The sequence below is a fragment of the Emydura macquarii genome, unplaced genomic scaffold, assembly GCF_026122565.2.
Source record: "Emydura macquarii macquarii isolate MOO-44397 ecotype Brisbane River unplaced genomic scaffold, CSIRO-AGI_Emac_v2 contig_2676, whole genome shotgun sequence".
NCBI classification, from domain to species: domain Eukaryota; kingdom Metazoa; phylum Chordata; order Testudines; family Chelidae; genus Emydura; species Emydura macquarii.
The window spans coordinates 1,250,707-1,266,968 of NW_027132813.1; the positions used below are offsets into that span (position 1 = coordinate 1,250,707).

At 51.5% G+C, this 16,262-nt stretch overlaps 1 protein-coding gene across 2 annotated transcripts in view; it reads right to left on the minus strand.

Moving 5' to 3' along the window:
• AARS2 (alanyl-tRNA synthetase 2, mitochondrial) overlaps positions 1 to 16,262 on the minus strand; it is a 29,838-nt gene that overhangs the window by 7,128 nt on the left and 6,448 nt on the right. For both annotated transcript variants that reach the window (XM_067564749.1, XM_067564750.1), the window contains 12 exons: positions 15,731 to 15,876; positions 15,002 to 15,110; positions 13,933 to 13,971; positions 12,922 to 13,033; positions 11,633 to 11,760; positions 9,077 to 9,227; positions 6,131 to 6,300; positions 5,168 to 5,281; positions 4,511 to 4,651; positions 3,504 to 3,641; positions 2,935 to 3,044; positions 1,086 to 1,194 (listed from right to left, as the gene is read on the minus strand). In XM_067564749.1, the coding sequence (XP_067420850.1) occupies positions 1,086 to 1,194; positions 2,935 to 3,044; positions 3,504 to 3,641; positions 4,511 to 4,651; positions 5,168 to 5,281; positions 6,131 to 6,300; positions 9,077 to 9,227; positions 11,633 to 11,760; positions 12,922 to 13,033; positions 13,933 to 13,971; positions 15,002 to 15,110; positions 15,731 to 15,876 (1,467 nt within the window). The remainder of the gene's footprint in view (positions 1 to 1,085; positions 1,195 to 2,934; positions 3,045 to 3,503; positions 3,642 to 4,510; positions 4,652 to 5,167; positions 5,282 to 6,130; positions 6,301 to 9,076; positions 9,228 to 11,632; positions 11,761 to 12,921; positions 13,034 to 13,932; positions 13,972 to 15,001; positions 15,111 to 15,730; positions 15,877 to 16,262) is intronic.

Below are 16,262 nucleotides of genomic sequence, written 5' to 3' on the forward strand. Positions count from 1 at the left end.
GCCTGCATCTAACACCCAGGAGGAAGGAAACAGATTCGCGTAGGGAATCAGAGGAAGGAAGACATGGATTTTGCCCTGGAGAGCAGTGGGTGTAAGGGGAGAGCCGGCAGTGTGGGGAGAGTGCTCTGCCTAGCCTGGCTGCTTCCTTGGTTTGATGCCACTCACAGGCACTCTCAGTCTGATTAATATGCACAGCCCTGACTGCAAGCCACTCAGCTCAGCACCAAACACAGCAGCGGCCTGCAGGTGAACGTGAACCACTGACAGGAGGCCGCAGAGACGGCTGCGGGTCAGCGCTCCTAGCAAGAAGGGCAAGCGCGCCTCGAAGCCTTCACTCCACCACAGTGGGAAGAGGCTTGTCGGGAATGCACAGGGGAGACTCAGACAGCAACAGCTGTGCTGGGGTGGGTAAAGGGCTGCAGTCTCACCAAGCAAACATGCTGCTCCCTGATGGCTGCACTCTCCTTGTATTGCTGCACAAGAGGAGATAGCAAAGGGTGCAGAGTCCCTAACTTCCAGGCATTCAAGCCCATTGGGGCTTCCCACGCACAGAGGAACTGGGTCACTCACTCCGCACGTGACCCTGTCAGCCACGATCATTGCTGAGCAGGAGTCAAAGAGCAAAGCCAAGAAGTAAAAATTCCTAGAATGAGACCAGAGTCTTATAAACACAAGAGGTCAGCAGCTAAAGGCTGCTGTGATAGGAAGTGAAACTAGGGCAGAGAAGATCAAATCATTAGACTCCTGAGACCTGAGTTTAAATCCCACCTGTGAAGAGAGGTTAAAGGTTTCCTGCTATTCAGTGCTGAATTACCATGTCAGAAGTGAGGGGCATGGGCAGAGCCATGCGTGGGGAGCCAAGGGCTGGGATAGAAGGGGGCTACAGATCATTGGTGTAGTACAGCTCTGCCTTTGCATGTATGTTGGGGGACGTGAGGAGCAAGACTAGGAGGTAGAAGGTGCTGCAGGTCAGGCCTGAGGGACAAGAGCAGGGAGGAGAGTACAGTGTAGGTGCATGTCTGCACCATCAGTCCCCAGTTTTCAGTGCCATCAAACAAGGGAAATCTCAGCCTCCCTGGTCTCACCTGCTTGGCTTGCTCCCTGGTCACTGCGATGATGTGACTGATCCCTTTAACCAGCTGACGCTCGGAGATGATGGTCAGGTCCTGCACAGCTCCTGTCTGCAGTAAGTGCCTGTGAGGTGGGCAGAGAGGAAGAGGAAAAGCCAGGGAAATATCAGGGTTTGCCCACTGTGACACTGTCTGGACTGGGGTGACCATTTATAATGTTATTGGTATCAACATTGCAAAATTACAACAAATCTTGCAACACATGCCACGGAAGGTATCATTAGAAAAGTTATGATTGACTGAATATTATAAAATCTGTATGTGGGCATCCTCTTTGTATTGTAAGCTATGAACATGTGTGATATTTCTGTATCTAAAATTTGGGAGTGCCCCGCAGTAGCACAGCACAACAGATTAGCACCAGCACTGTCTCGCCTGATGGAGGGACAATCAAGGGCCACAGCTATACAATAAGCACAGTAAGAGAAGCCAGGAGCTACGCCTATGAGTCATCAAGACATGTAGGGACATGTCTGTGGTCAGGGGGACTGCAAGTGCTTTTTCCTACCCACGCACACTGAGCTTGTGTTTGGAACAAGCCACATGGCAGAGACTATAAAATGCTGCTGCACCATCTCCATCTTTCTTGTCTTCATTCCTGTCCTACTTCTTTCCTCTGGATCAACATCTCTACAATTGAAGCTTTGAAACAAAAAACTGACAGACCCTTCTAGGTACTGGATGTACACAAGAGGAACTTAGCAAGCCAGCAATGTCACCAGGCTGCTGAGAATCTAATCTATATGGACTTTGAAGTAATTTTTGATCATTTAACATCTCTCTTCTAGTTTTTTTTCCTTTTATAATAAACCTTTAGTTTTAGATACTAAAGGATTGGCTGGCAGTGTGGTATTTTGGGTCAGAGCCAAACCAATATTGATCTGGTAATGTGGCTGACCCTTTGGGGATCCGAACTTTAGTTTTAAATAACCTCTCTCTTTATTGGACCTAGGTACTGACTGGGAGCCAGAGACTGAAATGCAGTAAAGGGGGCTTTGTATTTCTTGGTTTTGTTTGTTGATAACCAGTGTGGGGAATCAGGAGCAGTGTTTGTGACTGGTCGGGGGAATCTAACTTCAGTGTTAGCCACCAGTTTTGGGAGAATCTGCTTTCCTTTTGCAGCCTGCCCTGATCCTGGCATTTTCAGGTGGGCTACCGTAGGCACAGACAGGTCACACCCATCATCTAGATTTGTGCTCAGCTTTCCAACAGGTAGCCAGTTTTTGCTTTCAGCATCCATTGTCTTGATCAACATTCCTTGCTGGGTTCTAGGCACTAGCCAGAGACTCATTTTACTCCAAATCACGTACTGTCAGTCACCTCAGCCTTGGCTGTCATTTGCATTATATGACAGGGTGACTCCCAGTATGTGGGCCCAGGAGGTGGAACTGAGGCTAGGAAATGTGGCTGAAGTAGAATCATTCTTTCCATTTCAATGGCATTTTTGTCCAAGGATCTCAAAGCACTTCGATCCTGCCATACCCCTCAGTATGGTTGTTTGTATTTTCTACATGCTGCAGATGGGGAAACTGAGGTGGGCCAGAGAGGGGAGATGATGCACCCAAGGCCACACAGCACAGTCAGTGGTAGAGCTGGGAATGCTCCCAGTCCCCTACTCTAACCATAAGGCCACACTTCCTCCCCTATGGGCTAGGTACAGACTGTCCAGAGAGCCTCACTCATGCCCTGTCTGGAGCTGGATGGGAAGACAAGCCAGGAGTCTCACAGGTACATGCCCTGCCCCCACACAGCTCTCTCAGACTGTGGAGAAGAGGGGGAGGTGGGACGGGAGAAGGGCACTTACGTCCCACAGCACAGCTCCACCGAAGTCTGCATTGCAGCCTGAGAGTCAGGGGTCAGTGCACTCTCTACAGGGACCCCCACGGACACCACCCTCACCGGATCCGGATACACCTGAGAGGAGAAAGATCAGCTGCGAACAAACAAGAAGATTCATGCTGTGTCACGGAACGGTTCTGTGCCTCAGGTCACAGCCTCTGCACCCTCCACCCAGGGACCCCAGCAGACCCAGCTGCAGAAAGCAGCGCTGCTCCTCCCATGAGCTGTCACGCAGAGGGTTTGCTGTTCAGAAAGAACGAGAGAGAGCGGATGAGTGGGACAACACTACAGCTCCATCCCCACCTCCTTTTGTTCCAGGCAGCCTCCACATCACCAGACTGAGGCTTCCTGGGCACTCCCAGGAACATACCTTCATTCACCGCCCCAGCGCACACAGTTCTATCTCCATGCTCTAGATGTTTATTCCCTTATAGGGGAGTCCATCTTTGCACATCTGCTATGACCTTTATAACCGTTGTTGGGAGCTGCCCTCTGCTGAGGCTTGTGGGCTTATTACACACCCTGCTACTGTACCTCATCCATGGTCCGGAGTCCCTGAACGCCACCTGCCAATGCCAGGGGGACTTCTGCCATATAGACAATTTCATTCCGTTCAACCACTTCCTGGATCACATGTTCTACTTCCTGCAGCTGCTGTGTGGTCATAGGGGCCTGGGAGAGGAGATCACCCCCATAAGAAAACATCCCGAGGGGCACAGTGTCAAGCGTCACCCAGGAAGAAGTGGTGTGTGATGGTTAGAGCAGAAAGACTCTGTGCCAGGACTCCTGGGTTCTAGTCCCAGCTGGGCATCAGATCTTGAACAAAATGTTTCCTCTCTGGGGCTCATTTTCCCCCTGTGTAAATGGGAGTCGTGATCATCCGGACCTTTCCCTCCCTGCTGCCTCACTCCATGAAACAGGCCAGGATCAACCCAACAATGTTAGTGAAGTTCTTCAGGTGAGACACTACCCACATACTAAAGAGGAACTCACTGTGCTTCCTCACCTGGCCGTGACAGCTCATTTGTACACCTCCCCCTTCCACCAGGAAGGACCTGCTCTGAGCACTAAGGCATTGTCACCACGTGACCCCCGAAGCATGCCCCAGCACGTCAGCAAGCCCAAATCTGTGCAAGCCCATCACTATCAACCCAAGCTTCCCTGCCAATCCCCCGTACTTTCAAACCCACCCATCCCTTCCCCCACACTGGGCCCTACTCAGAGCAGGACTCAGGTTACTTCAGGGGATATTAATTTGAGCACGTAATCTTCTCTAGCCAGCCAAAGCCTGGCTTGACTCTAGACCATAGTTACGGGGCAATCCCATCCCAAAGGAAAGTGAAGGGAACTAGCCCATCAAATCACAGCCCCTGCTCCACCTAGGTGACACTCAGCAATGGCTGAAACAGCCAAGGGGCTCGAGTGGTTAGTTCTCATGCCCACAGGCAGGAGAGAGGAATTGAGGTGGCGGTTTACACAGACAAGCCCCGGGGATGTTCCCCTGGCCCGCAGGAACCCTCCTGCTTTGGGATCGCCATCACCTTGGTACTGAAGTCAAATCGCAGCTGCTCGGCAGTCACGTGGGACCCTCGCTGTTCTGTTCCGTCTCCCAGGACGCGGCGGAGCGCAAAGCTCAGCAGGTGGGTGGCGGTGTGGTTCACCATGCAGGCCAGCCGATGGGCCTGAAAGCACAGACGCGCTGCAGGTCAAGCAGGAGCACCTCACAATTCTACTAGCGAGAGGGGAGGAGAGCGTGTGGGTGTGTCCTAAGTGTGACAGAGTCTGTGTAGGGACCCAATGCCCATCTAGAGACTAGCAGAGGACAGGGGGAAGAGAAGCATGTAGCGTGCGTGCAAATGGGGTGCGCCACATGCACTAGGTGGACACGACAGTCCAAGAGTCCTCCTCATGATCTGACTCCAGTTGGCTCCTCCCATCCATCAGATCAGCTCTGTATAGAGACCAGTTCTAGGATAGATTCTGCTGGACAGGGTCCCATGCCCCTCTAGGGGATGGCAGACAGGACCCACAGGGAGCACTGCTCCATATACCATTAAATGAGGAGAAATGTCCTAACCCAAAACCTCAGGAGACAGACAAAGCCCCTTGGAGCAGCAGCTCCTTGCTCTGAGTTGCTAAGTGCCACACACCGACCCCCAGCAGCAAGGCCAAGGAAAGGTTGAGTAGTGAGTCGTTACCTCAGCCACAAAGAGCTGCATTTGGTCCCCAGCCCGCAGGGTCTCGGGGGTTGTGACTTCATGGATCACGTAGCCACCGGAGAGCTGAACCGACTCCACCGGGAAGAGCACGTCCTCAAAGCAGAGACACACAGAGTGATGGTTAGCACAGACACTCACTTCCCTCACTCTCAGGGCAGCACAGAGACTTTAGGGGAGTTCAGTGACTGGTGGAAGGTGGCTGCCTGACTGCCCTAAAGACTGGAATCCCCATCTATCCTCAGAGCAGAAACAGGATGGGAAGAGGCAGGGCAAGCGTCCTGCAAACGCCATCCCATCCTTGCGACTGGCATGTCTCAGCCCTGCCCAGGAGTTCCAGCTCCACGGCCCCTTGCTGAGGCTGCCAGCAAGTGGGAAAATAATGCCAGCTGTGAGGATGGGCACTTGTCCCTTGGGAACTGGACTGAGGCCACTTCCTCAGTTCAGACAGGGCCCAACTTTCGGATCATTGGGCTGGATAAAGGGTAAGACAGACAGTAACTCATGTGACTCGATAGCACCCCCTTTGGAGAAGTTGTTCAGTCCAAGAACGCTTTGATGACTTAACTCCTCCATGTAACTGGCCCAGCTGAGGAAGAAGGCAGCATGCAGAAGGGAAAGGGGTGTGAAGGAGGAATGGAGCCATTCCCACCACTTTGCGCTACGAATAGGGCTAAAGAGAGAGGAATGGAATGCCAAGGACTAGAAACACAGCCAGAGGAGCCCATCAGCTCCCTGAAACAATCTCTGCTCTATGAGTTACAGGGCTTCTCCCAGACCCCAGGCACTGCCCAGCTCAACAAGCAGCTGGGAGAAGAGGAAGAGTTTGAGGGTGACAAGCCTGAGGACTCCAGCCAGCAACCTAGTACAACAGAGAGGGATCACAGCATCAGGAAGTTCTGCCTGGCCGGTAATAATTTCAGGCTTAGGAGCAGACAGGCTCACCTGTTGTCCCAGGCGCACCAGGTAGCCCCGATCATGGGCCTGCCCTCCCTGCTCTGCATAGAAGCTGGTCCTGTCCAGGAGTACGCCGCAGCGCTGGCCTGCCCCAACCTCCTTCTGAAGAGACTGATCTTTGTACAGCATCAAGATGGTGGCTTGGCAGGGGATAAACTCTGCAAAGGGTAAGAACAAGTCAGCAACATGCATCAGCCCCCCTTCCCCCACAACTTCTCTGCCTTCCCTTAGGAGTACAGGGGGTTTTGACTGGCCCATCAGGTCAATCCGGAGCCTTCCCACCCCACACACTCAGGAGTGCAGAGCCTGTGCAGGGGGAGGAAGTCTCAGTTAACCTGCAGTTGCATGGCATATATATTTTTTCCCGTGCATTATGCAGATGGTGTTAGTACACCTAGTAGGCCATTAATGTATCTGTGATGTGTGGGAACCCTCACTGAATTTCCTGGCCTGTACATCTACAATCTCAACTGCATTGACAACTGCTTCCCATCCCTTTTAGTAGTACAGGCCTGTCTGGCTATGGGATCACACTATTACGAATCTGGAATGCTCCCTGGATGGTGAGTGTCTATGGCCCACAAGAGGGTGTGGTTTGACATGACTGTGCAAAACAGCAATTGCTGGCCGGGGTCAGAGAGTCAAGGTAAAAACTGACTGGACAAACTCCACCTTGGACCAGCTGAGATAATGCACTCAGTCACCAATGTCAGGTTAGCAAAGGGGCTGAACTACATAACCCAGGATCTCTCGTCAGAAACTATGTGGAATCTCTGCTAGGCAGCAGCAACATATTCCATCATTACTAACCCACACTCAGGTGAGACTCCGTCAGTTTCAATCCACTGAGTGCAAGCACAAACTCTCGGCTTCAAAACCATTTCCAAGAAGTGTGCACACTTCATCCTTCTTAAAGTACCAGAAATAAACTATGTTCCAAAAAATTACATTGCTTCGGCTGGTGACCGGACTGAGTGAGAAGTGAGCACTGCAGGGGGTGAGGTTCACAGAAGCACAAAGCGCTGCCTCAGTGGGGCAAACTGACTGGCAGGGATGAAAAGCGAGGCCCCAGTGCTACTCGGCAGCTGAGAAGTGGACAAAGGATCAGGGGCTGATATTTAGGAAGGGAAAGTTTCTGTAGGGGATTCTCAAACTTCTTCACAGGCAAAATGTCTCTGGGGCAACCCCTCCCACTCATGGTTGCATGGAACACCTACCCTCTCTGTGGCACCAATGGCAATCACTGTAGCAACAGGAAGAAAGCACCGAGAGGTTTCTAGCTTCTTTAACAGTCATGTAGCAGCTGGAAATAAGGAGCCAGCACCATGTGACCAGCTAGCACTCTACGGGCCACCAGCAAGCTGACAAGACCTGGGTCCACACAAGGAGAAAGCTCCAGTCTGCCAGTGGAAGTGGCTGAGAGATGGACAAGCAGCTATTTGGACAAGGGAACCAAAGAGATTCAGGTTCATCTTCACTGCAGAGTTAACTCAAGTGATCTTCCTGCAAGTTACTTCTCTCAAGTTGGCCTAGCTTGAGAGAGAGCAGCCACACTGCAAAACACCACTCGAGCTGCTGCACGTTCATTCAATGCGTGAGGAGTGCAATGTAGGAAGGGCCTATACTGCAGTGCCACAGCAGCACAAGTGCAGCGCTGTAGTTGTGTGTCTGTAAAGGTTGTAGTGTAGACATCCCCTGAAACTGCTGGTTCTTTGTGCTACAGCAAGCTGAACTGTTCTGTGAATTCTTTCCCCGTGAATCGTAGGAGAACTTGTTGGTCCTTTCCAAGCACACAAGGGAAATATGGGAAGACACTGGAGGATCAGCAGCACCTGAGTGGAGCTAGCTCGTGTCCATACTATGCAGTCATCATGTTAGTGGCAGATGATTTGTGCTCATTGGCGCTTTAGTCTGTACCCCTTCATGGGCCAGCCAACTTGAGTGAAAAGCACCACCACACTCCAGTTAAGGGTGTGTGTGTGTGCGGACAAGACTCAGGTTAGGGACACCCAAAGGACTCAAGTTAATTCTACAGTGAAGATGAGCCCTTTGACAAACCCCTTGAACTTGCAAATGACACTTATTAACAACAGCAGACATGGGCTCAGCAAATGGCCAGGTTGGGATGGGGGTGCACTCCTAAGACTGCCAGGGTCAGTCTCATGATAATGTGTCTCATTAACTAAGCCTCAAACTGGTACAGGGCTAAAGCTCAGATTCCTGAAGAGGGATTCACAACTGGAGCCTCAGAACTAGCAACAGCTCAGCTTCACATTCCTTTGATAGCACCAAGGCTTCTAAAACTGCATTAAGCTATATGTAAAGTAGCAGTGACATCTAGTGGCATGCTGCTATAATGGCAAGTACCCAGCTCCCTAGGGTAAAAAAAAAGTCCTCAGTGTCTACTCCTCGTACACTGCCAAAAATGTAAAAAACTAGAGGTTTAAAAGGACCAAACCTACCCACCTGAACCCTTAACAGCATGGACCTACCCAGTTAAGGTCTGTTTACTTTGCCTAGCACCCCCACATCCCAGTCCCCTCTCCTGCAGACAGGCTGACGGCCAACACACTGAGCCCCCCCATCTCCAACAGACACTACGTCTCACGAAGTTCATCTACCCTGCCGGGTAACAGCAGTCCTTTACTCCCAGCTCAGCAACCATCACAGAGTTTTATTGTGAGCATGTGTTCAGAGGACATGCACATGATCTGCTTTGTGCTCTTGGCCACAGGCCGAGGTGGGAGATAATACACACGAGTCTATGCTCTGTACAGTGCACTCTTCAATATGCCTGAGATCATAATTCCCCTTGTAGCTGGGGTGGTTAGTTGGTTAGATCCATCCCTAAGAGGTTCCCGGGCTATGAATCAGGCACTGCCTCCTTCCCCTGCCTCCCAATGCAGGTTCTGTAGGCCATGCCTGGGCTTTTACCATATCTCCCGTCCTGCCCGAGCGTGTAGGCGTATTTCGGCGAGTCGTCAGTAGCAAGCACACCATCTCTCTGCAACTGAGCCAGTGAATGCACATCCAGTCGCACAACAGAGCCCTCCAGCTGTTCTGCCGGCTGCGTCCGAGCTTTCCGCTATACAAGGGTGAAGACAAAGCTTGATCTGGGGGCGCCCTAGGAGCGCCTGGACCATAAAGCCAATGGTTGTGATCTCAGACTTTGTGGCAGCAGTTCATCCTTGTAACATACACAATCAAATCTGATCTGCCCCAGGAAGCAATTAATCCCGGGCTGCTACTGCACCTGGGGCCCCCACCAGGCACTCAGGGGAATCACAAACGCCAGCTAACTTGAGTGCTCTCTGTATAGCGTAGTGCTACACACATCGCTCTGGGGCCGACGGCCTTGATTTATCCACTGCACAGGCGACAGTGCAAGCTCCCCCTCCCCCCACCATGCTCCCTCACCAGTGGGCCTCTTTCCTGCTCTGGATGAACTCCCCTCTAGTACTGAGGGGTGTTAACACTTCATGACCCATTCAATGCTTGCCCTCTCTGCTGAGCTCAATGCTGCTGTGATGATGGCTTTCGTAATGTGTCCACTAGAACAATTGTTCTCAAAGTGGGGGGTGTGAGATGGATCATGGGGGGGGGGGAGAAGAGGGGCATGGATTAGGGGACAGAGATAGAAGCAGCCACCGCTGCCCACCTCCTGCAGCAGCAGCAGCCCCCTGCCACTGCTGGGCATGCTCCCTGCGATGCTGTCACCCTTGCGCTGCTGCTGCTGCCCCCACTCCCGCACTGCTGCTGGTGCTCGCTGCTCCCCACTGCCCCCTGCATTGCTGCTGCTGCGCTCTCCGCTTCCCATGCTATAGACCCTGTTTTTTTCCTGAAAGGGGAGGGTTCGGGGGAAGGGGGTGTGACTGTTAGGGCCTAAAGCACGGGAAGTGCCCCCCTAACAATCGCACCCCCCTTCCCTCGAACCCCCCCCCCTCTTTCAGAAAAAACAGGGCCTACAGCATGGGAAGTGCCTCTGTTTTTTTCTGAAAGCCCCCCCCCCTTCATAAGGGGGAAAAGGGGGCATGATTCAGGGGAAGGGGGGGGCCCCACGATTGTTAGACAAAAGTCCACGCGGGGGAGGGAGGGGAGGAGGGGCACTCCATTTAAAAAGTTTGAGAACTGCTGCACTAGAAACTGGCCTGAAAAAGTCACAAGCCTCTGACAGCTGTTTGGCCTAACAGTTTTCAGTCACTACTGACCCAAGCTAGATTCATAAGAACATAAGACCAGCCATACTGTCTCAGATCAATGGTCCATCTAGCCCAGTATCCTGTCTTCCAACAGAGGCCAATGTCAGATGCTTCAAAGGGACTGAATAGAACAGGGTATTCATCAAGTCATCCATCTCGTTGTCTAGTCCCAGCTTCTAACAGTCAGAGGCCTAGGGACACCGAGAGCATGGGGTTGCATCCCTGACCATCTTGGCTAATAGCTGTTGTAGCCTGCATGGATTTATCTAATTATTTTTTAAATCCATTTACAGTTTTGGCCATCACAGTATCCCCTGGCAACGAGTTCCACAGATTGACTATGGTTTGTATGAAGAAATACTTCCTTTTGGCTTGTTTTAAAACTGCCGCCTATTAATTTCATTGGATGATAGTTCTTGTGTTAGGTGCAGGGGTAAATAACACTTCCTTATTCACTTTCTCTACACTATTCATGATTTTATAAATCTCTATCATATCCACCCTTAGTCATCTCTTTTCTAAGATGAATTGTCCCTGTCTTTTTAATCTCTCGTAACATGGAAGCTGTTCTATACTCAAATCATTTGTTGCCCTTCTCTCTACTTTTTCTATTTTTAATGTATCTTTTTTTGAGATGGGATGACCAGAACTGCACAAAGTATTCAAGGTGTGGGCACACCCTAGATTTATATAGTGGCATTATCATATTTACTGTTTTCTTATCTAGCCCTTTCCTAACGGTTCCCAGCATTCTGTTAGCTTTTTTGACTGCTGCTGCACAGTGAATGGCTGTTTTCAGACAGCTATCCATAATGATTCCAAGATCTCTTTCTTGAGTGGTAACAGCGAATTTAGATCCCAGCGTTTTGTATGTATAGTTGGGATTATGTTTTTCAATGTGCATTACTTTGCACCTATCAACATCAAATTTCATCACCATTTTGTTCCCCAGTCACCCAGTTTGAGATCCCTTTGTAGCTCTTTGCCGTCTGCTTTGGACTTAACTATCTTGAGTAATGTCGTATTATCTACAAGCTTTGCCACCTCACTGTTCACCCCTTTTTCCAGATCATTTATGAATGTTAAAACAGCACTGGTCCCAGTGAAGATCCCTGGGGGACACTGATTCAAACCTCTGAGCTAGAGGACGAAGTCATTCCATGATTTTGATGGAATACAGAGGTAATGGGGAGCACCTGCAGTGGATTTAAAGTCCACATGGGAACCTTGAGAATAGGGCATAAGCCACAGTGATGGAGGCTTGCATGGGAGGGAGGGTTTTGCATCCTACCTCAGCATCTTCCTGGGCTAGCTGGCCCAGAGCCGCCCAGTCCAACTGGATCCCTTTTTCTTCAACCATCAAGCCAATCAAATCTAGAGGGAACCCCAAGTTTCCATAGAGAGACCATGCCACCTCCGCTGCAGTGAGACACAAGTGAGAACACAAACTGTAAGTGGCCATGGAGACATCACACAGCAGGATCAGTCTCTTGCTTTCTCTGGTGGGGGTCTTCACAGCCTCAGGATCCTCCCCCCCATCTGTGCAGCCAACAAGGACTAGGTGCCCATTGCATCCCATCAGCAGGGCTTTAAAATAGGAGGGGGTGCTGTTGGGCAACACAGGGATTCCAGCCCTCAGCTCCCCTGGAATTGAGAGCACAGATGTTTTCATGTAGCTTAGAAAGCGTTTGCTCCTACGAGCAGGGCAACGTGATGCCTCTTGCCGCTGTCTCAGTAGGTACATTAAAGAGCTCAACAGAGCACATGCACATAGGAAGGCCTCAGCACAGTGGCAAGGCATTCCAAATGCAGGTAGAGTGAGCCATATCAGCAGAGACCCTTCAAACTCCTGGATCGTACAAGCAAAGGTGTCAACTGGAACAACCCATTGCCTTATGCTACCGGGTACTGAATCACACAGATGAGTGAGCAGGTGGGGAGAGGTTGGTTCAAATCTGCTCACACAGGAAAGGATTAAGCCACACCCAAACGTGCTCCTCCACGTGGGTACTGCACTAGCTGTTCTACTTTTGTATTTGTACGGAGCCAGTCCCTGCAGCACCTATGCACCAAAGCAGCAGCGGGACTTCTTTAGCAGTGATGAGTGCCTGTTTGCTTTGGTCAGCAAAGTAGTGGGGCATTCATCTCAGAGGTGTTTGGGAGATGGAGTGCGCCCGTGATGGGGGCAGCAGCACCTGCTTTGCAGCACCAGCTGAGCATGGAGCTGGATTGCCACCGTGGCAGCAGATTGGCAGGCATTCATCACAGCTTGGACCTGGGAGTTGGGAGGAACTCTGATTCTTTGTCTGGGGCAGAAGCGAAGGAAGGGTCATTCAATGTGCACCTGGAGCTTACTACTGCCCAGCGATCAGCACAAAGAGGGGAATACCATGCCACCAGCAGTGGGGAGTGTGCCTGCTTCCAAGGCGATGTCCCCCTTTACCTAAAGGGCCCAACATAGTCTAGCCCTCACCTGAGATGCTCAGGCAAGCCCAAACCACCCTTAATCACTGCAGACCCAGCCGCTCCTCCTCCCCCAGCCTGCACTCTCCTTCCCAGTGGCAGCAGGGAGGGACTCACATGGGAAGAGCTTGGAGGGACCCATCTCCTGCAGAGTCCTGTCTATGATGCACCGCCCCCGCAGAAGGGAGGAGAGAAATGCAGCCTCGTTGTCATTAATGATATTCATAATCTGCAGGAAGAAGAGGAGCAGATTCAGCCACCTTCCCTGGGGGTGAGCTCCATAGTTTGGCTCAGCCTAGCCACCAGTACCCTGCCCTCCACATGGCTTGGTGACTAAGAGGGGCTGGGAACAGGCAGAGTGGGTACCTAAGAAGGCTACTGCATTTGCTATCATTGTGTGCCTCTTATATCTCACTCACTCCAAGGAAAGTTACCTGGGGCAGATGCCTGTTGACAGAGACCAGAGATATCAGGCTTACAAGGCATCCCAGAGTAGGATGTCCACATCTGCAGCCCAATGAACATTCTGCATTAGGTGCCCAGGCCTAGAACAGCAGGACACGCTGCTGGTCAGGACCAAGGGACATCAGCAGAGCTGGGCAGGGAGGAAGCTTGTAAAACAGCTGCCCTCATAATTCCCAAACATCTATTCCCCCCTGTAGCTACATCAATATTGAAGTTACCACAGGAGGGGCAAAGGGTACCCATGCTGGGAGAGGAACCAGGGTCATGGGCACATGACCCACATAGGCCTGGACTTTACCTTAGTTCTGTTGGCACAGCAGCTGCCCTGCTTCATTGGGGCGCCAACCAGCCAATCCCAGCACAGGAGAGATCCTAAAGTATCCACAGGAGAGTCCACAACACACACCTGCTAGTTCCCAACTCGGCATGTGGTATGTGTGTCCATTCTCTGTGTATGTGTGCCCAGTCCCCTCCCTCTGAGAAGGTGGCCATGCTGGAGGTAGTGCAAACTCATCCACCCACATCCCAAAGAGGCAACCCCCCACTTCACTTTGATAGCATGTGAGGGGCTGCTGTGCAGCACATCCAAAGGTCAGGAATAATTAGAGAGCGATCTTAAGGGAGCCCCCAAATCCAGGCTGGTCATGATTCCATGCTGCTTACCTGGTCTGTATTCTTCCTCAGCTCCGGATAGGCATCTCCCTGCAGAGCAAGTTTCATAGAGCATCAGGAAATAGCTGCATGCAGTGTCAGTACAAGAACCAATCTTCCCTACCTCCACTGGCGACATGGACCAGTCGGAGTCCCAATACAGCCTTTGCACTGGCCCTCTTCACCCCCAAAGGGCTCCATCTTAGGGATGGATCTGGACTAGTCAGATGCCTCTGCATGTCGATTGCACCTTCATCTGAGGATCTCAAAGCACTTTACAAGTATTAAAGAAGCTCCTCACCTCCCTGTAAGGTAAGTGCTAGTCCCCATTTAAAGATGGGGAAACTGAGGCACAGTGAGGCAGCGACATGCTCACATAGAATCATAGAATATTAGAGTTGGAAGGGACCTCAGGAGGTGATTTAGTCCAACCCCCTGCTCAAAGCAGGACAAAATCATCCAAGCCAGGGCTTTGTCAAGCTGCAGCTTAAAAACCTCTAAAGAAGAAGATTCCACCACCTCCCTAGGTAACCCATTCCAGTGCTTCACCACCCTCCTAGTGAAAAAGTTTTTCCTAATATCTAACCTAGACTTCCTCCACTGCAACTTGAGACCATTGCTCCTTGTTCTGTCATCTGCCACCACTGAGAACAGCCTAGCTCCATCCTCCCTGGAACCCCCTTTCAGGTCATTAAAGGCTGCTATCATATCTCCCCTCAATCTTCTCTTTTGCAGACTAAACAAGCCTAGCTCCCTCAGCCTCTCCTCGTAAGTCTTGTGCTCCAGTCCCCTATTCATTTTTGTTGCTGTACTCTCTCCAACTTGTCCACATCCTTTTTGTAGTGAGGGGCCCAAAACTGGACACAATACTCCAAATGCGGCCTCACCAATGCCGAATAGAGGGGAATAATCGCTTCCCTCGCTCTGCTGGCAATGCTCCTACTAATGCAGCCCAATATGCTATTAGCCTTTTTGGCAACCAGGGCACACTGCTGACTCATATCCAGCTTCTTATCCACTATAATCCCCAGGTCCTTTTCTGCAATAAAACATCTGGCTGTATGAACCATATCATACTTACCAGAACTTCCACCACAGCAGGAACCAAGCTGGCCAGCAACCCGGGCGGAGCATGGAGAACTTCACTGCAAAATCGGACAGCCCTGCGCAGGATGCGGCGCAGCACCAGCCTGTAGACAGGGTAGGATTCCTGAGACAGCCATAGGAGTATTCCCAACTAACTGCCCATTCCCTGCCCAGATCTCCCCCCACAACCACAGCCCACTCACAAACCTGCTCCCTCCTCTCTGCCCACACCCCCACACAGATCAGCTTCCCCTTCTCTGCCCAGCTCTCCTGCACACACAAGCCAGATCCCCCTACCACTGCCTAGCTCCTCACCCCCAACAGAAACCAGGTCCATCTTTCTGCCCAAGTGTGACCTACATAAGCCAACTTCCCACCCTGTCCAGGTCTCCTCACACACACAAATCAGTTCTGCACTCTCTGCCCTGATCCCCACACAAAACCAAAAGCCAGATCTCCCACCCTGCCCAGATCACCCCCAACAGTTCCCCCCACCTCACACATATCCCATACTGATCCCCACAGGGCCAACCTTGTATAACCAGATCTGTTTCTCCGTGCCTATTGTGCTCCCTATATTCTCCCTCACCTCCACCCTGCTTCCTCTCAGTCCATTCAACTCACCCATTCCTCCTCCAGCCAGAACAGCCACCCTACTGCTGCTTGCACTCTTCCTCCCCTCCCCAGCCAAGTAACTCCTCCCTCTGTTATCATGCTTCCTTACTCGGCTCCGGACATCCCGGGGTACACGCCGTCAGCAATGCACACAGACAAGGTGCGCACATGATCCGCCACTACACGGTAGGCCATGTTCACAGACCCGATGTCGGCCTCCCCCACCAGGCCCTGGTACCCAGGCCCTCCGCAGCCCTGTGTATTTGAGGGGAGGGGGGGAACAGGAAAGAAGTTTTAGTGGAGGCAACCAGCTCTGAACGTAAACTTTGAGGAATGTTGCTCTGGGCGGGCATTCTCTGGACTGACTGATCCCAAGGAGGTTCCTCTCTTAATGCCAGGCATGTGTCTAATCCCCTCCCCACACTCATGCCAGCCTGCCCTGTATGCACCACACTAACACCCATTTGGCACACTAGAAACCAGGGCTTATGTACGTCAGAGTCATCATCAAACCCAGGCTTTGATCACTTGGGGCAATTAAAATCCCAGGCCCCTTGTAACGTGGGTTATCAACTCTAGTGTCCTGGTCAAATTTCAACCTGGGAAATTCTCCCCCATCTCCCTAAACTCCCACTGCTCTT